Source organism: Lepisosteus oculatus, chromosome 22, assembly GCF_040954835.1.
Source record: "Lepisosteus oculatus isolate fLepOcu1 chromosome 22, fLepOcu1.hap2, whole genome shotgun sequence".
Classification (NCBI taxonomy): domain Eukaryota; kingdom Metazoa; phylum Chordata; class Actinopteri; order Semionotiformes; family Lepisosteidae; genus Lepisosteus; species Lepisosteus oculatus.
Window position 1 is genome coordinate 3,137,747 of NC_090717.1, and position 23,560 is coordinate 3,161,306.

Consider the following 23,560-nt stretch of genomic DNA (forward strand, 5'->3'; position numbering starts at 1 on the left):
AAAACTTTGATTCTAAAATGAATTTGAAGTCATTGTAGGAATTGTAGACACCTGCCAGGTTGTTGCATATGACTTGCTTATTGTAGATGAAGTGCTGTCACAATACCTTATGTATATTTTCCCTTATTCATATCCCCCCATGTCCATAACAGGTGATGAATTTTGAATCTTTTTAGGACTAGGAAATTAAGACAATGTCAACATCAATGTTTAAAAAGGACAATCATGAAAAACATTACCAAAAAATAGTTTATTGCACAGAACTTCCAAGAATTAATCTGCAGTTATTTTAACATGCTCTCCATTTGTGTTAACCTGCCACTGACTTCCTCAAGCTCAGGAAAGCTTATGCAAACGCAGGTAACTTAACAACAAAAAAAGCCAACAATGAACTCTTTTCGTAGAAATATTGGGATTACAATATTTTTATGAACTATGTACATGATAACCATACTACTGTATTAACAGCAGAACCCCTTAACAGTTTGCAGCATCCTGTTCTGAAATCAAGACAATAGGTGTCAGTTTCCCATTTGCTGTCTCTTTGGGCAAAAGAAGACTTCAGTTTTTCTTTTCTCCTCTTGGTCCTTTGGATTCTTGCGAAACCAAGAAACATTAGGAGGTTTCATACTTGTACAGTTTCGGACTGAAAAACACCAGGGACTAGTGTGCACATGTGACAAAAGCTACTCTGGACGCCCCTGCTGGGCACATACAGTGCCACTCTCCGGGCAGAGGATAACCCCACTGTGCCCAAAGACTGCTCCCCTGCCGTGGCAGTGTCTACATTTCAAAGGGGCATGACGTCACCCCTGGAACACACCGAGTACACGAGCCCAGTTACATACACTTGGTTCAAAATTCCCCACTGAGTAAACAAACAACAGGAAGCATACTTTTAAGATATAGGATATTTGTCTGAATATAAATAGCAGCAAGCTAGAAAGAAATTCTCCCTTTCGGTTTTCAGTTTGTTAAAAAAAACATGTCAGAAAATTGCATTAGCCTGTTTGCTATTTGCTATATAGGTGTCATGGTTTTACAAGGATTCTTGATTTTTTTTTGTCTTTAAACAAAGTCTTAAAAAAGCTTTTACAGGTGTGTTATTGGCTAAATACACTTTATCGGGTCACAAGAATTTCAAGGAAGCAGTTTCACAATGTGCAGTTGTACTCCTTTTAGCTGAATGTATAAAACAGTAAAAAGACCACTGTTCTTTTTTCCAAAGCAGTTTTGGCATTATTTAGACACAGTGTTTTGTTGAACCTCAAAGATTCATTAAACCATCACAGGTTTCGACAGAGATAAGAGGTACAGAGGTTACATACTCAGTTTCATGTTAAAGTACATGTAGATCCTCAAGGACACAGGCAAGGAAAGACTCAAAAGTGTAGCTACAATGAAAGATCAGAGACAAAACCTTTTGATCAGAAAACCACCTGTAAGAAATAATTCTAAGAACAATCTTTACAAAGTGAAACTCACCGATAAAGCAGTTTCATTCATTTAAAACCTGTATTTATGGTACATTACTTTATGCGAGAAGAAGGATTATAACAATCTCATGTCTTTGTGGGGTATATTTATCATAAGATGACATGTCCCAGAGGGAACAAATGTTTCATAAAAAGATCCTGATATTTAAATGATTTCATTTTATCCAGTGGTTGTAAGACAGAGGTGGCTCTCAAAGAGTTACAGTATATTCTCTATTTCTGCACTCTTGATACATTAAAAGAATCTCAACCTGTTGTTTTTTTTTATAAAAGCAGTGGTTTGAATTTCAAAGTTATGTTTACTGAGTTTATCTTACGGTACAGCGTTTCAAACAGTCTTCCTCAGGCATCAGTCCTGTATTGAATTTGAACATTACCTGTAAAGGGATATGGAATATTGTGCCAAAATATAAGTTAGCACTCAATTAAAAAAAAAAATCCCTTTGGAATTCAAACCATTGTATGGGTGCAGTCTTCTTTTCGATGTTTGTTGCCGCTTTGCCCCTGACTAACAGCTATTCTTTTAAATAAGAATAAGAAAAATGCCTTTAAGCACTGTCCTGCTCTTGGTGTTATTCCACATTCACAGGACTGTAAATTTGGCATGTTGACTAACATTAAGCAGTACAGTCTCCGGACATAAGTTTTGCTCAGGCAAAAACAAAGTTTTAGAAAAAATCAGCACCCACAGTTTTTGAAACCACAGTGTAAGTGTTTTCGATGTTGATTTGATATGAGCGCAGCAGGTTTATATTCAAGGCCAACAAGAACACTTCAATGTCTGTATAAGAACGTCAACCTGTCAGGTCACTGAATACCTCCCCATCTCATTCGTGTCCTTCAAAGTACATAACATACCTTATTAAATTCACTGGAAGTTTTAAATAAAACAGAAAACAAAGTAGTAGTAAAGCAAAGAATGTACTGTGCATCATACTCTTAAACTTTGCTGTAACATTGGATATTCAACTAACAAGACTACCCAGGAAACCCTTTTTCTAAGAAATGAACACTAATTAAGGCTGTATGAAACAATATATGAACAACATGAGAAATAACAAACCTTTGATAATCATTCTTTTAAATAAAGACCCGGAAAAACAACAAACAATTAAATGCAATAAATTAAGGAGTACCTCTGACTTAAAGTATATCAACATTTTTAGCATAAAGATTTCTCTCTCTTTAGGTCAGTTATGCCATCTACTGCATAACATGTGCAACTTCAGCCAATATCTTTCATATAAATTAGGTAGCAATTTATGCTGCCAAACAGCAAGCTATTCCCTAAGATCTAAACTGATGGCTAGCTAAATCTAACTTTTTTTACAAGAATAAATTCATTCGAAAAGCTAATTACTCAACTTGATGTGTTTATGGAGATTTCCCTAGCTTTTATGGCACTGCCATAGTCATTGATAATACCATTCTGGGCAAAACATAGACCTTAAATACATCAACCTATATAAAAGAAAATATACACATATAAAATCAGTGTACAGCTGAATAGCAGCATACTAAAAAGCTGATGCTCTGGACAATTTAAGATGGTAAAACTATATTTGGTCTGGGTTTATATTTATGCAATAAACTGTCTACAGCAATCAGTAATACAGTCCTGTAAATGAGCTCTGAAAGGCTGGCCGTAAGTTGCGAAAGAAACGAGGAAAGAAAATTCCCTGAACTACCAGAGCCTTGTCTTCCGATATTGGAGTTTCAAAGCTCAACTCCTTTCCTGGAGTGAAACTGGAAACACATGGATAGCGATATCTTGGATTCAAGAAGCTGACAACGTGAACAACCGAGACGTGAAGCTGAATGAGGGCAGACTGTGGACAACCCCTCTCATCCATGAGGCACATCAGATAGGAAGAACAGTATGACTAAGCCACAAGAAGGGGCCTCTCTGTGCAAAAAGTGTTCCTAATTGTACGTTTCGTCTTAAGCCTTTACAATTCTTGAATCATCCAACCAAAATATTCTGAACTAAATCCTGAACAGAAAAATTCAAAGAAGTACAAAATAAGAAGAAATGACAGGGGTTTGAGGGGTTCTAGTTTCGATTTAACATCGGAACACTTTTTGGCCATTTTGTCTAATTATTCACTTCGGTTTGCTGAACGAAATCGGAAAATGCTGCCCCTCCACATGGAGCGTACGACTGGGGAACCGTTCGTTTCTCAGAAATGGTCATTTAAAAAAAAAACAACAACAACATTCGAACACCCACATAAACCAGCGAGGGCCAGAGGTGACGACATGGCGGGTGGGTGAACCTCTTTCCCTGCGCGCCGTTACGACTGCTGCCTGGCCTCGCCCCCGGCTGCCGCGCGGCCCAGCTCGGAGGGGGGCTGGGGCGGAGCCGAGCTGTCCGTTCGCTCGGCGGCGGCCGGGGGGCTGCCGTCCGGCTCCGACAGGCCCACGAGCTGTCCTTCCAATTTCGTCCACGACGTCATGGACTCGTGAACTGTAACAGTGTGTTCCTCCATCTGTTTCTGCAGGCTGTCCATCTCCTGCCTTTGGCAAATGGGAAAAAAAACAAACATTTATATATACAGTACATGATCAGACAACAAAACCTATTTCTTCCCATGCTCAATTCATTGGCTTATAGTTTTTATTATTGGTATTATTGTAGTAATTATTATTATCCAGTGCTTTTAAAAGTGGCTTCTTAAAGTGCTTTACAGAATCACACAAAAATATTAAGAGTAGAGTAGAGCAGGAAAGCCAAGGGGCACACAGAAACAGTTAAATAAAAGCACTTTAAGCCTCTCAATATGCACAAGCCTGCTGCCTACATATCCAGATGAATTAATCTTGTTTCAGCTTTAGGTGACTTAGAAGCCAGAATTTCATCTCTGAACCATCCCCCTCACTGCAGCAGGAGCACAGGCAGGACACGGAGTCTGTCTTGTCTCCAGACGTCATCTGCCTCCCTACCATTTCTCCCACATGCATTTTCGGCACGATTCGACAGCACCAATTTGAACTCATCTGGGAGTTCACACTACAGGGCCAACACGAGCCTGATTTGGGCCAGAGCAGCATCACTCCAGGAGCTGGTGAGGAAAACTGGGCCTGCTTTGCTTTGGTGTTGGCCAGCTCAAAGCCACCTGTGGTGATTTGACTTCCACACCAATTTTTATAAGCATGTAGTGATTTTTCAAGGTCATGACAAGGCTGTTGGCTTTAAATCTGAAATACTTTCTTTTTCAACTGGCAACCCACTGAAGATCAGCAGGTCCTTGGCCAGCACCTGAGTAGGAGACCTCTCAGGTACTGTTATATACACTTGGTTCCTGGGATCCAAACCTTCTGGGAAAGCTAAGGTTGCTGCTAGGAGAGGTGTTAGTGGGGCCAGTAGGGGGTGCTCACCCTGCAGTCTGTATGGCTCTTAATGCCCCAGTATAGTGATGAGAACACTACACTGAAAAAAAGCGCTGTTCTTTGGATGAGACATAAACCAAACAAGTGTCCCGGCCAGATTTCCCCCTGGCCTTTACCAGTTATGGCCTCCTAATAATCCCCATCTCTGAACTGTCTTCATTACTTTGCTCTCCTCCCCACTGAGAGCTGGTGTGTGGGGAGCATACTGGTGCACTATGGCTGCTGTCCCATCATCCTGGTGGGGCTGCACACTGGTGGTGGAGGGGAGTCCCCATTTCCTGTAAAGCACTTTGAGTGGAGTGTCCAGAACAGCGCTATATAAGTGCAGGGAAGTATTACGGTATAGAGATTTTCAATATGAAGGATAGAACAAAAATGATTAGAGCACCTGTGTGCAGGGTAATTTCTCGATACCGCCTGACAGAGGAGTGCATGGTCTTACTTGAGCTGTTGCAGGCAGGTGTGCAGATTGTTCAAGGGCTCCTTGCTCACTGCAGGCGAGGGCTTCAGCAGCTCATCCAGCAGGGAGGCCGGCACAGGACAGTCTGGGATCTTCACTGGAGTCAGGGGGTTTGACGCGTTTGTCTCGCCCTTGAGCTCCATACGCTGGAGAAGACGCACGAGCACATGCTTAAAAGACTAAGCAAACTGCACTAAGCAAATAAATGCAGTAGAAAAGGTAGTATTTTATATATCTGGAGTGCAAAAAAAAGGCCTGCTTAAAAGTCTTTTTTCAAAGTAACATTATTGAAAGTTATTCTATAGCCAACAGGTTCTTTTCAGGTGTCCATCTCCCAGAGAGACTGCTGGTCGCTCACCTTCCTCTGGCGGCTCTGTTTCAGCTCCAGTTTGAGCTGCTGGTTCTGCTGCAGCAGAGTCTTCATGCTGTGCCTCAGCTCAACCACCTTGGACTGAAGCATGAACTTGTCCTTTCTGCTGCCCGTCAGCTCTTCCTGCACCACCTCCAACTCTGCCCTGATGCCCTGAAATTCAACTCGGGCTTAATTTCCCCATTTCGCCATAGTCCCAGACAAAACCCAGAAAAAACCCCTCTGCTGTAACCCTATGCTCTTCAAAAGTCTACACATTTTCCCATCCGTTATTCTTCTGCCTGATATTTTTCTATAAAATTCCTCAGATTATGAATCATTTAACTTTCAAAAGAACATAAAAAAAGACAAGAGTCTACCATCTCACACGTGCCGACCGCGGCAACATTGGACAATATATATATTTTTTAAAGTAAAGAAGAGAATATCAGTTAAACCTTCATGTATGAACAATATAAAGCTTTAAACAACACACTATAAGCTTTAAACTAATTTAATGCTGTATAATATGAAGCCCACTTAAGCATACATTGATTAGTTTGTTTTATTGGTTTTCAGGGTAGGATATATTATTTGGTGGGTTTTCAGTTTGTATACCAATATACAGATATGCCCCTGGAAATATAAACTGATCTCAGATCTCACCCAAGACAGTCATAACAACATCAGGGTTGTGAGCCGTTCTAGGGCTGTGCTCACCTGAAGAGCTGCCTGCAGGCTTTCCATCTCCCTGTGGCTGCACTGCTCTGTCATCTCCAGCTGCTGTTTCTGAGCCTCGATCTCCCTTTGCTTCTGTTCCACCTCCCACTTCAGATCTTCCACCTGCGGGGAAAACAAACCCACCCATCACACATCCACGAAGCAGCTTCTAGACTCACACTTTTGCAGAGCACTCCTCTGGTATTCATCACTAAGGATGAATACCAGAGGAGCCTTATCACAGCTGTCTCGTGTTTCTCTATAGTCACTCTACAGTTCCTTTGTAGACGGGGCAGCTGCTAAAGGTGTTATCAGTCTCATACCTCCTGGTTGGTTAGAGGCTGCTTGTTAAGCTGTTCCTCCAGCTGTTTCTGTAGAAGCTGGAGCTGAGAGCGAGCCTCTGCCAGCTCTTGCTGGAACTGCGACACCTCCTGGGAATGTGCCTCATCCCTAGCCCTGTTGGGGGGGGGGGAAAGACAGTTCAACACAAGCTCAACCTGAAAAACACAAGCCCTCCTTCTACCCTGAGGCCCTCCTTCTACCCCGATGAACATGATTGACCAGAGCTGCCCACTAACTGCGCTGTGCAAAACAAAACGCACCGGTAAAGTAAAGTTACAGGACTTGAAATACTGACGCATTCGTTTTTCTATACATACTGCATAAGACTCCTCGCCTGCATTTCTACATGGCCACAAAGGCCGTTGTATTTTAAACTGAAAACATGGGGACATGAAAGAAAAAGAGATTTCAAGTTTGGAGTAGTGGATTGAGCTTACTGGAGTTTCTGTGCCTCAGTCTGCAGTGCCGTAAGAAACTGCTCTTTCGCCTGGAGATCCTTTTTGACCTCGCTGAGCTCCAGCATGGCTGCTCTGTAGTGCCGGCGGTTGTGAGCTGCTTCTGCTTTGGCTGCTGCCACCTGTCAGATACGTTCAACATACGTTAGTGCTGCTGGAAGCCTAGCATTATTATAACCAGAGCCCATAAATAACACTTCCTATACTGTACTGCCCACTCATCCCTGCTCCTCCAAAAGCTAAGGCATTTACACATTCATTTGTACAACAGATAAATCATACCCTCATGGACACTTTGTTTACAGAAGGCTGGCTCCATAACAAAGAACTGATTGCTCCTACATATGCTGATATTCCTGCCAAAAAGTCGTTTCATGAGGTAAGAGAGAAAGAGATTTTTCTCTAAATACAAAACAGGGTTTAGAAGGTTCACTAAGATTTTAATCACAACAAGGCACTTTTGCGCTGTGATATAGACCATATGCTAAGGCAGCACCGTGTTCTCAAGTCAACATTGGATTTACTACTAAAAGATGTCTCTCTCCTCGGATGCAAGAACTGGGCGTGTGAAACCATGTCACCCACCCAACACGTGTCCTTACCTGCTCCTTGAGAGACCTGACCGTATTTTTTTCTTTCTCTAAAGCGGACTGCAGCGTCTGCACCAGCTGCTTCATCTGTTGGTCTTCCTCCTCTTTCCGCTTTAACACGGCTTGAACCTGAGAAGAAAGGCACATGGCGTGAGACTTCCCAAACTGGTGTCGGCCCAAGGCTCAATACTGTCCTGGAGCACACCTGTACCACATCCTGAACCACAGGCTGAGTTGTTTCACTTTTACTATTGCCTGGTGTTTTTAAACTTTCCTTCAAGCTCTTGAAAAGCTGAGTGAGATTTAACATTGGAATGGATCCTGTGCTAGGGAGTGGCTGTGAGGATGGCCCACATTCAGATGTGCTAGCTGGAAGCTGGCCCAGCAGGTCCTTGGACCTGGATTTAAGCAGAAGGAAAACGACTGCCTCACTGTGGGACTTGTCTGCTATGGTGTCAATCCAAACCTTCAGTTCATCATCAATTAATCACCAACTAAGAGCTGTTTAGCCAGAAACAAGGGAGTTAGTTGTTAATAAGATAGATCGGAAAAGATTATATAAAGTTCTGTGTAGCCTTTTTAAAGGATTTGAATACAGGCTGTAAAGATGGCCTTACAAACTTCTAATTTGGAAACTTCTTTGGTGAATGAAGACCTCAACATTTAACCCAGACAAAAAAGGCAGTTCAGTTGACCAGGGGATGTGGGTTCATGTTGATTGAATACAGCTGTGGCTCATTATGAGATTTTGGAGCCAGGAGAAACTATGGATCTGTGGTGAGAAGACTGACCTGCAGGTTAAGCTGAACCAGATCCGCCTCTCTCTTGGCCAGGGCTGTCTCCAGAATGTTGGCGTGCTCCCGCAGTGCATTATGGGATTGTCCCAGCCCGGCCAGCTTCCCTCGCTCGTGCTCCAGGTCCAGCGATAACTTCTTGTTGACCTCCTCCAGCCGTCGGATCCTCTTCCTAAACCCTCGGGATTCCTGCAGCTACCAGGTTACAAAAGAAAGAAAACATCACATTTTTTACATAAAAATCTACACTGATCTACGCCTGGAAAAGCTGAATGCTCATATTTAGGACGTAACAGACTGTGCTATTATCACTTTATCAATAAGTCAGACTGGAATGGCAACACATTTTTGTCTTACCACGCACTTCTTAGACGTATCTGCACATAGGAAATGTTTTCTGTAATAAATGTTCTGCCCTTAATAATATTTCATTTGATATAATAGGTGTGATACTATTGAAAGTTTACATGTCTATCACTGCTCTTCATCACATGCTCCCCACACTTAAGGAGTTTTGATATAGCCTTTCCTACCTCATCCTCCAACTCCAGCACTTTCTCCCGATACTCCTCCAGTTCTTGGCTGGTAAGGGAGATGACTTCCTGCAGCTCCTTCTCAAGCATGGCCTTGCTGTGGCTCACGGTCTGAAGCTCAGTCTGCAGCGCCTCTATTCTCTCCTGAAACAGACGTCGAGAGGCCTCCTCATCACCCCACAAACAGCTCAACGCCCAAGGCGGAGAACAGCAGCTCAAAATTCTCCTTCTCCTTTAAACCCGATGTTTGTACAGTGAACTCATATCCACCTAAACGAGTTCAAGTGGGTAGCTGGGTCAGGACAAGCAGGCTGCAAAAGAACAAGTCAAGGTTTATTCCGTGCTGAAAACAGAAGGAAGGAAACAACGTTTAGGCTGTGGAGCTTTCTTCGGGACTAGAAGGAAGATTTGCTTTATCATTTTCATATATTTATACATATATACTTAATCACTTGAAGAAGGCTCCACAGCCAAAACGTTGTTTCCTTTCAGCATGGAATAAACCTATTACTTGTTCCTTTCCATGTAAACTTGTTTCTTTTGCAGTTTTGGTACATATTAAATAAAACGTAGGGAAATCCTAAAAGGATATTGTGTAGGGTAACTCTAACCCCCAAACAGTAAGGGTTTACCAGCAAGGCCTGGTTGTTTCCTCCATCAGTGATCTGGCCTTTGAGCTTGTTCAGCTCTGCCTCTGCGCTCTCTTTGGCTGTCAGGGCTTCCTGCAGTCTTCGGCTCAGGATGCCCACAGCGTTCTCGTACGCCTTATGCTTGGCCTTCATTTCCTTCTGAGCGCTAGTCAGGTCAGTCCCCAGCCTCTTCATTTTGACCTTCTGCTCTGTGATTGCCCTGTAGGAAAGGATTTCAGAAATAACCCTAGTTCCCCGGGTACAGTTTTAAATAAACATTAGGGAGGAAGCCCACGTTGGGGAAACTTAGGCGGAATATATTTGCCAAAAGAGAATTTTAAATGTGCAGTCGTGCTGCATGAACCGTCAATATCAAAGCCTTTAAAAAGGCCAAGTGTAATATTTCTCCCCTTAATTCTTACATGTGTTTTTCCTTTGTAATTTATAATTTACCCCCAAACCAAGGATATATAAAAACGACACGACTTATTCCAATAAACAGAATGGTCTTTATGACAACTGTGTAACTAATATCCCTGCTGCTTATAAATCAGATAAATGGGAACAGACTGGCTCAGCATATTTGCCTCAATAATCGGCATGAAGACTCACTTTTTGGCTTCGTCTTGCATTTGCTCCACTTGCTTTCGCAGTCCTTCATTCTCCTGTGTCACAGCGGCCAGCTGACTGTGGTCAAACTGCAGGGACTGGAAATAAAATATCTGTTAAAACAGCCCCACGCGTGCACAGCTGGTCAGTTATCGCCGATGCCGGCTTCAGGCAAAGCTCTCAGCCAGGGCGGAGCTCGTTACCTGAATCTGGGTCTCCAGCTGGTCTCTCTCGCTCTGCACCGCCTGTAGATGAGCCTCCAGACTGCTCATCTGCTGCTGGACCCGAGACACCTCCTTCTGCAGCCTGGCCTGCTCCAGCTCTGCCGCCTTCCTCTCCCCCTGGGAGCTCAGGAGCTCCTGCTTCAGCCCCCTCACCTCCGACAACAGCTTCTTTTTCGTGGCCTTCAACTCGCTGATCAGCTGGTCCTTGGAGCTGGTATCCCGGCGGTAAGCTTCTACCATGACCTGTGGGACAATGCAGAAACACAAGATGACACACCTTGCACCCAATCTGCCTTCACGTCAAAGTCCAAGTGCACACTAACTACTGAATTTCAGTAGCATATCTTATTATTTTGAACTGCAAACCTATTTTCATGCCTCAACTGTTGGCTGTTGCACTGCATCAAATTGTAACTGTGTTCAGCTAGGAAGTCACTGGTTTTAGGCTCCATTTCATTCACAACAAAAGGTCTTTATTTTCTCGTTACATACCGAAACAACTTACCTTCTGTTGAAGAAACTGCTCCTTCAGTTTCTGAGACTGCTTCTTCAATGTGCTGCTCTCCTGTTGTAGGGTTTCAATCTTTCAAAGAACAAAACACAGTATTAATACATTTTAAAGTACAAGATAAATTGATCAATCAAGCAGGAAATGAATGAATTCTAACCAAGAATTCTTAACACTTGCAGAGCTTGGCATTGGAGGATGGAATGATGAAATTGAATTATTATTTTACACTTATTACTCAAAAGGATATGGGGCAAGCAAAGGGATGAGGCTTTCAGTGGCTGACGTGTCCATATTCATACACACAGCTTCAGATAAAGACTAAGAAAGCATGGATGCTAACAGTGCCATACATGTGACCTGCCAGGCTGCAACCTGAGCACAGAGGGTTTCTGACTGACCTGCGTGGCTTTGACTTTGACCTCCTGCCTGAGCTGCTCCAGGATTTCGGAGGACGCCTCGGTACCCTCCCCCAGCCTCTGCACCCCCTCATCCAGGGCCTCCTTGTCCGCCCGGGCGGCCTGCAGCGCCACCTCCAGGACGATCTTCTCATTCTGCAAGTACCGTATGGCATCTTCCTTGGCAGTGGAGTCAGTCTGCAGCTCGTTCAGCTGGGCCTCCAGCTCCTGGTAGCGGGCCTCCAGCTGGTTCAGGGCCTGCCCCTTGGTGTGCAGGGCCTCCTGGGTGGCGGTCAGCTGCTTCATCAGCTCGAGGTGCTCCTGCTGCAAGGCCTCCAGCTGCGCATCTTTCTGGGACAGAGTCAGCTTCACCTGCACACACGTGCAACCCAATCAGAACACACCGCTACTCCACTGGCACATGCAAAACACTGAAAGCAAGGAACCAAAAAGGATTTTAAGATCCTATTGCAAGCTGAATGCACTGCTCTGTAGCTCTCAAGCAAAAGCAGACTCACGGAGAATGTTCAACTTTAGCGTTTTTCCAAACTACCATTCTATAAAATGGAAAATTATGATGATATCATTTTGGTATTTCACAAAGTCCAAATCCATAATCCATCTGGTCTGCATTTTTGGTCATAGACTGCACTTCAACCAACTGATGAGCACTAGTGAGGTTCAGTATGTCAAGGCATGTTGTTCCACGTGTGCCACTAAAACAATTCAGAAATCCTCTGAAATGGGGGCTGCATGCCAATCCAAAGAATAGGGGCCCCTTTAATAAAATAATGAACTTTATTTTATATAGTGCCTTTAAGGGTGGCTTCTCGAAGCGCTTTACAGGACACCAACAACAATTTAAAAAGAAATACACAAGATATGCACGATGAGAGTACACAATGAGAGGAGGCAGTAGATGGGGTACTGAATACAGTAGGAGCAGAGGGGATAAAGAAGAAGGTTTTGAGACTGGATTAGAAGGAGTTTAGCGAAGGTGACTCGCTGATATCCTTGGGGAGAGAGTTCCAGAGCTTTGGGGCGCAGCAAGAGTGTCACCCTGTCAAGACAGGCTTGGGGGACAGATAGGAGACTAGAGTTAGAAGACCGAAGGCTGAGAGGTGGGGAGTAGGATGCTAGTAGCTCAGACAGGTACTGAGGTGCCAAGCCATGCAGAGCCTTATAAGGGAGCATGAGGATTTTGCGATTCATATCAATTTGTGAACTGGCTTGTGTCCGAGCAGGAAGACTGGCAGCTGCCCCATACCTGCTGCAAGTCCCTCTCCAGGGTGCTGGCAGAGTTGGCCAGTTTCTGGAGGTGCTCCCGTTCCTCTTCAAACTCCTCCAGTTTGTGCTGAAGGTCCTCTTCCACCATGGACTTGGCGTCCTGGATCTGGCGAAAGGCTGCCTCCTGGTCCAGCATGTCCACCTGAACACACAGCGCCACGAGAGGTCACACATGACAGACGGGGAATCTCCCACATCCTGTGTCCCTCTCGCAGACACAGCTCTAGACAGATGAAACATTTGCCACAACACTTTCTTATTTCAGACCTTAGCCTTTTTTTTTTTTAAGGAAGAGCCTGTATTTTTTCACTGAGATTTTAAATCTCTCCAATAAAAGTATGTGCAGCTGAAAAACTGCTCTCGATTGACAGATTTTAGTTCAGATGCTGCTGTCGAAACAGCAGAAAGTATATGGGCTTTGTTAAGGGCACAGTTACACCAAATGAACAGGACATGCAGTTAGAAATCTAAATCAACCTCAATGTTCTGAAGCTGCACGGCGATGCGCTCTTTCTCCTTGATGGACCGGTGCTGAGTTTCTGTGAGCTGCTGGGACAGTGTCACATTCTCCAGCTTCAGGTGTTCCAGCACTCCTATCTGAGTCATCTGTCCGGCCTGCAAAACACCAAGAGCACTGCATGAATGTATCCAAACGGTCTGGATAAAATATGTTTCCTAACACTATTAAATACACATCACATTGCACTAGTCTTGGTACCCTATCTTCCACACCCTGAAGAAACTCCTACTTGCCAATGACATTTATTAAATGACCCCTGCTGTGCTGAATAGAATTGCTAGAGGAAGGAGTCGCCAAGAAGCAGCACCTGCACATATATATATGTGCCAAACGTGGTCCCTACCTGCATGTTGGCCATCTCACTCTGCAGTCGAACCCGTGCCTCCTGGGCTATGGCCAGCTGCTGTTGGTACCACTGGCGCACCGCCTGCAGTGAGGCGATCTCCGCCTGGGAGGTCTTGAGCCGCGTCTGCAGCGCGCTGCGCTCCAGCTGCACCTGCTGGAGTTGGGCCTGCAGGGCGCCCATCTGCTGCCGCAGCTCCTGGACTGCAGGGAGCAAACACCCATCATTCCACCACCGAACAGAACGGGAAACGCCCTTTTTATCTCCAGGCATGCTGAACGCTTGTATTTGTCTACGGCAAGAAAACATCAACGCTTCCTCTCCCATCACTTCCAAGTGTTACATCTCTGTTTTGCATCTGGCTGGAAGGATGTTCTCATGGCATGGGAAAGAAAGGCTTAATGAGGCTTTCTGAGTTGCTCACGCCATTCATCTCAATCTGCTTTGAATAGTGAAGACCCTAACAGTTAAGTGCAACGATACTCAGGGATCCTCACCAGAATTATCCCTGGAGACCAGTGTCTGCTGCACGTCCTCCACTTTTCCCATGAGCCTCTGGTACTGCTCCTCTGCCACCTGCAAGTCATTGCTCAGCGATACCAGGCTCGCATTCTTGCTCTCCAGGTTGCCTTGCAGCTCCACCATGGCACGTTCCAGCTCAGAGCAGTTCTGCCTCAGAGTCCCAACTTCCGAGCTGAGGGAGCTCTGTTTCTCTTGGCTGGCCTGGGTCAGCTCGATCTGAGCCTCCAGCTGGGTGCTGACCGAGGCCAGCTGGGCCTGAAGTTCTGTCTTTTCTTTCAGCGCCTGCCGGAGAAGCGGGTTGGTTAACTTGGGTTTCCCAGCGGGACTCCTAATATACGGTAAAGTGACGTCAGATGAGCACTAACCTGATTAGCTTCTGAAGACAGGGACTCCAACTGCCCTTCCAGCCTCATCTTCTCCTTCAAGACCTGAAGCACTTCATCATGACTTCCCATGACCGAGCTTCCCAAAGAGACGCTTCCACACAAGAGCAGAAATAAGTGCAAAGACGTGAACAAATCAGGCCTGCATTTCTCAACTTTGACAAAGCCATTCAAACACACTGAAACCTCCACAAAGAAAAAACAACCAGACACCCTAAAATCTAGCACCAGCACCCGTTTGAATGACCAAATCCCACTACCAACATCACACGGATTTGGAAAAAGAAAGAAAAGGGGAAAAGAATCTTCTTTCCACAGAAAGAAAATCCAGCATTGAAAAACGAACTGCCTGTAATTCAATTCTCTAGTGCAGAACGTCCTTTTAATTAGTGAACGTGTACTCAAGCGAACAAAAGTGCTCCGACTTGCAAACGACGTACAACACAAATGAACACCGGCGAAGCAGTTTCTCAAAGAATACCTGCTGGAGAAACTGTCACGGCGGCTGCGCGCTTCTCCGTTCAGCTCCTGCTCCTGCGCCGCCAGCTGCTGCTGCTCGTCCGCGGCCGACTGCAGCACTTCCTGCAGAGACGGGTACCGCCCCACAGCCTCCAGCGGGACCTCCCTGCCGTCCACGGTGTAGGGCGCCTTCTGGGCGCTCACCACGGCCGACAGCAGGCCGTAGGTCCCCGAGGCGGACGCGCTGCTGTAGGAGCTGCTGTCGCTGTCGTTGCCGTCCTGTTTCAACCCCGACTCGCTACCGTCTGCCTCCCAGGCGCCGTCCCCGGTTTGGGAGGAGGCCTCCAGCTTCTCCTCCGTCTCCGAGGCCAGGCTGATCTCGGACACGATGGAGGACGAGCTCCAGTTGGACCTCAGGGACCCCACGGAGGCCTCCCCGGAGGACAGCATGGAGCTCCCGCCAGCAGCGCCGCCGGCCTCCGCCGTTCGGTAATCTGCCAAGGAGTGGATCTTGCTGGAGCGGGAGGATCTAGCGGGTTTCTTCTCCTTTGCCGGCAGGGGGATCCCCAGGCTGCCCAGCTTGGGCCCCCGGGGAACGCTGGTGCGCAGGAAGGAGTACTCCTTGGTCATCGAGACGGTGCTGGCTCTGGGCAGCATGTCAGGGTGCAGCATCAGCTCTGGGTCTAGTGTGCTGGAGAGGCGGCTTTTAGGGGTCGAGTGATGAGACTGAAAGGAAACAACAGGACAGGATGTTTGTGCTGCTCTAATAATAATAATTAATAATAATTGCTTACACTTACATAGCACTTTTCTGGACACATTACAGGCAATGGGGAATCCCACTACCGCCACCAGTGTGCAGCCCCACCGGGATGTGTCGGCAGCCAGAGTGTGCCAGTACTCTCCCCACACACCAGCTCTCAGTGGGGAGGAGAACAGAGTAATTAAGCCAATTAATAGATGGGGATTATTAGGAGGCCATGATTGGTAAGGGCCAATGGGAAATTTGGCCAGGACGCCGGGGTTACACCCCTACTCTTTTTGGGAGACACCCTGGTTAATGAACACACAGAGTCAGGACCTCGGTTTTACGTCTCATCTGAAGGATGGCTCACAGGGGGAGCACCCCCTTCTGGTCCCACTAACACCTCTTCCAACAGCAACCTTTGCTTTCCCAGGAGGTCTCCCATCCAGGTACTGACCAGGCTCACACCTGCTGAGCTCCAGTGGGCTGCCAGCTGTGAGTTGCAGGGGGATATGGCTGCTGGTCTCTAAAATGTATCTGTCATTCAAAACTGTTCTAACATGATGGCTCTTTGATGGACAGAACCCTTGCATGTTATTAACACAAAAGCAGGGTGTTTGTTAGTGGCTTTCAGTTAAATGGGAACACAACAAATGCAATCCTTAACTGAGTGATAAGCGTTGGGCACCCTTTGCAGCATTGTCTGTAGCAATCTGACATGTCCTGGAGACGCTCACCCTCTCCTGCTTCCTCTGGACCCTGTATTGTTTCAGCTGCTCCTCCAGGCGCCGGCGGGCTGCGAGTCGAATCTGCTCCTCATTCTCCAGCTCCAAGGATGGCTCCACAGAGCCTGAAGGCAGAGAACAGGCTAACAAAAGCGTAGAAACACTCTGGAAGAAGGGGACTTCGGTTATATTCACAGAAACTGTGGTTTACCTAACTCGCAGGCAATTCTGAGAACGATTGGAGGCCGTTTGAGCCACATGAGTTATTTAATTAATCTCAACTTAAAATACCCCCATGTGAAACAGGCTGGATAGACTATTCCATACACAAATCTTGATACTGTAGATCATGTTTTTCATCATTACATTTTAGCTGATAAAGACTGTGATGTGTACTTCCCTCGACCTCCAGCTTCAGGGTTTTCCAACCATTTTTAAATCGAGATCATGAAACAGTACGATAGTTTAACAAACCACAGCTTGTGTGAAAATACCAAAGCACCAGCCCTGAGATAAACACCTCTCCAGGGAGAGAGTGCTGCCATGCATTCAGGAACTGGTAAGGAAATAAAAGTATTGCAACAAGACGCGTCTAACCCTTCATGTAGGAATTAAAGTTTTCATGCATGGAACGCAGACAGGTTGCACAAAAGTCATTAGCACTGTGTTTAGATTGCAAAACATGCAATTAAGACATTTCACAGTACCCAGAGAAGGAAATTTAAAACAGAAATGCTCTTTACATGAAGCTGTTTCAGTGTGGTCGAAATAATGTAAGCCAAAATAAAAATGTCAGCTAAACAGCTTCTGCTAATTCAGAAACAGATCTTCCTGAAGAATCCAACTACACTGCTTAACAAAAGCTAATAAAAAGCTGAAAGTCTGTAGAGTGGATATTTTATTGTATACATATTATACATAATAAACTTTATGTAAAAAAACGTATTTTGTATGCATTATATGATATGTATATTTTATATATTATTTTATTATGTGTTTTTGTACATAATAAAATAATATAAATTGCCAATATTTTAATATGAAATGCCAAATAAAGAATGGTTTGTCTCCATCTGGTAATTCATGAAAACCATTCAAGAAAGAAAGGAAATTAGCACATTGACTGGATCTTCCGATTATGCTGCAGGGTAATTTGCAGAAAGGAACAGGGAATCACACCGAAGATGCAGGAACACAATTACGCCACAAACTGCATTTTAGAGAACCAAAAGCAGGGCTCCATTTAACTAGTTTTGCGCTAGGGAAACTGTGAGTACAAGCGGGGGGGTTAAAAAGGTTTTGATCAGCCTTTGAAGTGAAAGAGCCAAGGGAATTCAAATGGAAAAAAAAAAGGTGACACTCCCTTGCCGAGTTGCTTACATAATTCAGTTTCTTGCATAGGTAGACTTAGTTTGAGTGACTGCAAAGCTTCGCTCTTATGAACAGTGCCCTCAGAATTAGCTCCCTGAGACTTCGCTAGGTTGTGATGGAAAGCAGCCACACCTGAGGAGGGCTCTTCCCTCTGTGGGCTGGCCGAGGGACTAGTGTCCTGGTGAGGGGGCAAGGGGCCATTGGAGCAGTTCTCCCCTGCAGCGCCCAAACCCACTGACACATTGTCTCCGTTCGGCACCGCGCCAGGCTTCACAACAGGACCTGCACATTCAGCCATGAAAAGAAGAGAAAGACATCAGCAACAGGTGGAGAGACCGCCTTACCCTGCAAAGCAGGTAGGGTAAAACACACACAGCCAGTGCCTCCACTCACACACTGCTCCTGACTGACAGCTTTCCTGTGTAACAGGTCTAACAGCAGGAGAACCTGAGCCATTTGCTGCTCACTTAAGTGTGGAAAACCAAATCTGACACGCCGATAACAACTCACTTCACTTGTTTTTTTTAGTCGGCATGTCATTTTCCACCTCCAGCAAACACTCCTTTTATACGGCAATAAAGAACGACTTAAGCCTTCTTGAAGCACACATCTTCTTTGATTTTTCTTTTACAATTGAAAGCACGGGTGACAGAATGGAAGAAAAACGAGGCTCGGCTCATCCGCTGCCAGACACACGGCGGCCCGCCAGCTCGGCGATGACACATCATTAGAGAAAGGGATCCTGTCATGGAGCACGCCAAGGCAGCTGGCTCTGTGACACGGCCACTGGGCACCAGCGAAGGAATATCACATACAGACAGGCCTCAGAAAAAGCAGGCTCGTTCATGCGTCAGTCTGCTAACTCAGACTTTCCAGTTTCAGGCGGGTTTATTAGACAGGGAGAAGCTATCCTAAAAGAAAAGGTTTGGAGTCAAGTCTTGCTGTTTTTTTTCAGATCACACCAGTTAGAGGGATTTTAACCAGCCACACAAGCTGGTTTTTAAGCACAAATGATGTAGAACAAGGGTTAGTAACACTATCTAAAATGATCAATCCACACAAACAAACACACCAATATTTTGGATGTGACCTTAACTTCCAAATCAAGTGTTAAAATAAGATAAAAGTTTGCATTGCTACAAAACCCACATTTTAATCCCTGGGCCCGAAAATACCTGCACAATCTACAGAAACAGTGGGAATTTATGACACTGCTCTAGGCTTGATGCCTGAACAGTAAACAACTACCTGAAGGCACAACAGAATTCCTGATGTTTTAAAAATCTTTGACACCGGAGCAAGCAATGAGTGAAACACTCTTGCGAAGGAACAGGCTTATTCCAGGGCTTTGATGCAGCACTGTAAGATTGTGATTTTGTCTGCAGTGTCTTGTGTTGTCATCGCAACGCTCTTTTGTTCCAAGCAAAGCACAAAAAAAAATGCTGGAGTGCTTGGAGAAGAGGTTCAGGGCCTCCTTTGTTTGCAAAGAAAAACAATTGAATCACTCACAACAGGCTCCCGGTTTAAAGGATATGCCAGCAACATGAATCTTATCTTGTGGTGAAAGAAAAGCACTGTTTGCTTTGGCCTACACACTTGTTAGGTAAAACAAACAATGCTTTCCTACATGCTGCAGCCCTGTGGCTCTGTGGCTGTTTTAAATTTGTATTTGGAAATCTGGGAATGCCCTGCTATTCGTTTGCTGAACAAACATGATTGTGCATTCCATTTTGTTAAAGACTGGATCGTGAATCCTCAAATCACAGACGTCTCTCAGCCGTGGCAGCAGCATGGAGAAGAGACAAGTCTCAGAACGCTGGACCAGAGGGTTGCGTGTTCAAATCCCCTGCACTATGCTGCTGTACCCTGAGTAAACATCTTGCTGTATGAAGGGATATACGGCAGGTTCTCAAAATCTGCTTAAATAAAGGATTAAACAATTAACTACAGAATTCAAATAAAAAAAATAATAAACGGATCTGCCATTTTCCCCAAGGTAGACACGTATGGGCCTCATTTTCCACTGAGGTTAAGTTGACAGTCTTTTACATTACTAAGAAATGGGAATTTTGCCCACATTAACAGCACAGCCTAGACACCTTATTCAGGACACCTCAAATTGGCGGAGCGGTGGCTCTGTGGCTAAGGATCTGCGCCTGTGACTGGAAGGTTGCCGGTTCAAATCCCGCGGCTGGCAGAGGAATCCTACTCCGTTGGGCCCCTGAGCAAGGCCCTTAACCCCAACTGCTCCAGGGGCGCCGTACAATGGCAGACCCTGTGCTCTGACCCCAAGCTTCTCTCCCTGTCTGTGTCTCCATGGAGAAAAAGCTGGGGTATGCGAAAAGATGAATTCCTAATGCAAGAAATTGTATAGGGCTAATAAAGAAACATTACTATTACATTAACATTATTATTATTAAATTATCTTCCGATCTACCGCCTCGCTTACCATTAACTCCATCCCTTGTGCCGGGTGGCTTTTCCAAGGTTCCTTGCTGCAGGAGCTCTGTAGAATTCCCCACAGGATAAGTGCCACCTGCTTTGGTATCTGGAAGGGATTCTTGCTGGTGAGATTCTATTTCCATGATGATGGGAATTGCTTGATCTCTGCTTTAGTTTGTTGTTTTTTTTGTAAGTTTCAGATCACTTTGGAAAGTCCATTGGAATTTGAAGACTTGCAAGGGTATAACACCTTCATATCACTTCATAACACTCAGTTTGAGGACTATCCTCTGCAGGAAGACTTGACTTTTAATGAATTGCCCCTCCAGCCATTACCCGGTTACCATACTCCCTGGAACACAAAAAAAGAAAAGCCTTTTATCTCCACAACGTACGCTCAATGTAGTGTGTACCCAATTCAAAACATCTGTCACATCAGTGCTCTCATGCTCAGCTAAACAGCATCATGTAATCAATTACAGATTTACATAATCAAAGAGGTGATGCTGATAAATTCCAGACTCGTGGGCAATACGTAGTAAACAATTAACTTAAAAGGGACAATTAGCAATGATTGTTTCTGGTTCAAAGGTGTTTGTTTGCTGCATGTTAAGGACCGGTCACACTGGAGCTTTTGTCACACTCAGCACAATTTGCATTCATTTGCAAACCAGTGTGAATGACAAAGTTCGACTACCAGACAAACAGACCCAAATTGAAACTGCAGAACTGAAGACACAGTCTCAGTCTGCTTGGCAAACTGGACCAGCTCCAGGTCACTTTATAAACTCAAATGTGAACGGAACCAGGGACAAGGCATGTGTGAAAACAGAAAATTATTCAGGGGTTCTCATTATATGATTAAAATCCCCAGCACTGCAGAAAATGCACTACACAACAACCTCCGAGAGATCTAAATGGACAAGAGAGGATGTATTTTTAATAATATAGTCAGAGAGCAAAATTCAGACAGAGCTCCTAGAAGAGCAATACAAGAACAGTTTATTTAAAAGAGAAAAGACTGGTGATAAATAATTTAAAAGGTGTCTAATGTAATGAACAACAAAGGAACCGACTTCACTTCAATTCTGCAATGTGAACAAAAGCAAACGAAGTCTCCTACAAACAAGGAAGTGAACCAAGAAAAACAGCTCCACTCCAAACTCAGTACGGCTGATCAACGTTGTGAACACCTAACATGTCTCAAACTAGACGAACCGAGCCGCGTTATTAGGAATAAAATAGGACCGACCCTTTTTGGTGGCCTACCCGGGATCTTCTGTTATTAAGTATATTTTACCAGAACAGTGGTAAAAAAATAAAAACACCAAATATAACAATACAGTATTGGGCACGTTTATCGAAAACCACCATACTGTAATACTGCGTGTACAGCATTAGACAAAGCCCTTTGAATATTGGTCAATTCTTTCTTTTCCAGCTGGCGACGGTGAGGTTTCGTGCAGGAAAAGGGATGCGATACCTCTCGTTACCTGGACTTTCAAAGCGTCTTTTAAAGTTCTCCTTCATCCTGCCAAAACCTCCCAAGGGGTAACGACACCATCGCTTTTACCAACTATCATTGTAGCATTACAACAGGTTTTTTTATTATTCTAAAATAAAAACATCGCCTAGAAAGAAGGACATATACTGTTTCAGACCTTAAACTCGCGCACAGACGGATTTAAACGTGAGAAGCATAAAAATGAAACATCCAAGGATATTTTCACTGTCTCCCACGGTATTCACTCAAGAGTTTACAACTGCATACTAGCTACAGCATGTATGATCACTGTGCTTCTCAGCTAGTATTCTACCAATTTACAAGATAACAAGATAATTGAGATACAATTGCACCTATATAAAGAGCGAAATTAATATATACAGACATCGTCGACCTAAGCTTTATCCGATGTCCCTTCCCAGATCATAAGCGAGGTGTGTCCTAATCGATTTGTGTGCTAACATAAACGCAAATTAAAGAAAGTACGACACCCAGTGAAAGCACCAAGAGAAAAAAAAACTAATAATCGGAAAGAAATAAATTATCTTACTATAATGTCTTCCAGCAGTTCGCAACATAAACAAAATAGCGATCTCGCACTGTAGTAACAAGAGATATTTCATTATCTTACTGTATATGTAGGATTTACTGTACATCATGCTCAGGACCACAATTTGATTACATTACTGGAGATTTTCTCTAAACACTCCAATCGTCCAAACTTTTCACTAAACTGTTTCACAATAGGCAAACTGCACAGGTTATAAATTTATGTTATGAACCAACCTTTCAAAGGAACTCTCCTTCTGACTCCCTATACGTGGCTCTTCGAGTCCATCTGTATTTCTTTCCGACTGGCAACAAGCAACCAAAAAAGGGGGTGACTTTAACTAAGTATTTCGTTATTTCACACTGCAATAAAATATTGGATCTAAACGTCACTACAATTCATGCATTTGTCATTATTATAATTTATTACTTAACACATTTGTTGCGTTTAAGGACAATTGATAAATGTAAAGATTACATCATTCCTAAATCCCAAAAAAACCCGACTTCTAAAGTGAGGCGGACCTTCCGTAAAAGTGTGGGCGTGCCGAGCTGTAACCTAACCTTAACTAGGTGACACAACCACATTAAAAAATATTTTGGCAGCATCTATGATTGTTGAAAGGCGAAGAAGCCATATTGCATTATTTACGGATATTGTCAGGTGTAACATTTTTAATGCGGATGCATGACATGAACTTTATGTGTCTTAATATATTGTGTTTTGGGGGCTTGCAAAGGTTCAAAGTATTCTCGTACAGGGGTTTGCAGACTAAAAAACACGGAAAGCATTGATTGAAGAAATTATACCAATAAGCATAGATCCTCCAAATGTGTTTTAGGGTGATCAAATCTACATTCAATACTGTTTTCTATTGTACCTGCTCAAGTGGATGGTGCTATATGACGTATGTTGCTGCACACCGCGAACGATTATTACAAGAAAAAGCAGTTATTACAATCAATTTTAAAACAGTAGCAGAATTGTGCTTTCTGCTAGACGTCTTTTCAATGTCTTTCCTTTGATTTAGCTTGTTTTTAACATGAAAACTCCATTATCTCAATTATTGCCAACACTTTAATTTAACTAGCTCCCCGCACACCCGCTGTCAGTGAGGAGCAGAACAGAGTGTTGAAGCCTGTTCAGATATGGGGTTTATTAGGAGGCCATGATTGGTAAAGGCCAGGCCACTCTGACTAACCCATACTCTTT

The 23,560-nt window shown here is 44.3% G+C and overlaps 1 protein-coding gene across 4 annotated transcripts; it reads right to left on the bottom strand.

The window, feature by feature from the left end:
* Window positions 1–235: 235 nt before the first annotated feature.
* golga3 (golgin A3) lies at window positions 236–22,692 on the bottom strand. 4 transcript variants are annotated; one of them, XM_015365929.2, is made up of 24 exons: window positions 22,585–22,692; window positions 20,302–20,646; window positions 17,985–18,134; window positions 16,494–16,606; window positions 15,034–15,737; window positions 14,535–14,646; window positions 14,145–14,451; window positions 13,648–13,850; window positions 13,262–13,399; window positions 12,765–12,926; window positions 11,501–11,869; window positions 11,097–11,174; window positions 10,571–10,834; window positions 10,371–10,465; window positions 9,762–9,978; window positions 9,130–9,273; window positions 8,594–8,791; window positions 7,815–7,931; window positions 7,195–7,334; window positions 6,739–6,871; window positions 6,416–6,538; window positions 5,705–5,869; window positions 5,329–5,492; window positions 236–4,013 (listed from the first exon to the last, which is right to left on the bottom strand). In XM_015365929.2, the coding sequence occupies exons 2-24, from the start codon at window positions 20,435–20,437 to the stop codon at window positions 3,791–3,793; spliced, it is 4,455 nt and encodes a 1,484-aa protein (XP_015221415.2). In that variant the 5' UTR covers window positions 20,438–20,646; window positions 22,585–22,692; the 3' UTR covers window positions 236–3,790. The 4 variants fall into 4 exon arrangements, with proteins under 4 accessions (XP_015221415.2, XP_006640221.3, XP_015221413.2 ...); XM_006640158.3 differs by having other exon boundaries at window positions 17,862–18,134; XM_015365927.2 differs by lacking the exon at window positions 22,585–22,692 and adding an exon at window positions 22,430–22,555 and having other exon boundaries at window positions 17,862–18,134.
* Window positions 22,693–23,560: the final 868 nt, after the last annotated feature.

Bases quoted from the DNA above. Each gene is read 5' to 3' on its own strand.
- golga3 (XM_006640158.3), bottom strand. From the start codon at position 20,437: ATGGAAATAGAATCTCACCAGCAAGAATCCCTTCCAGATACCAAAGCA. The intron at 6,872-7,194 runs GTAAGCTCAATC...CCCCCCCAACAG, and splicing joins ACTGAGGCACAGAAACTCCA to GGCTAGGGATGAGGCACATT. The intron at 5,870-6,415 runs GTGAGCACAGCC...GTTGAATTTCAG, and splicing joins GCCTGCAGGCAGCTCTTCAG to GGCATCAGGGCAGAGTTGGA.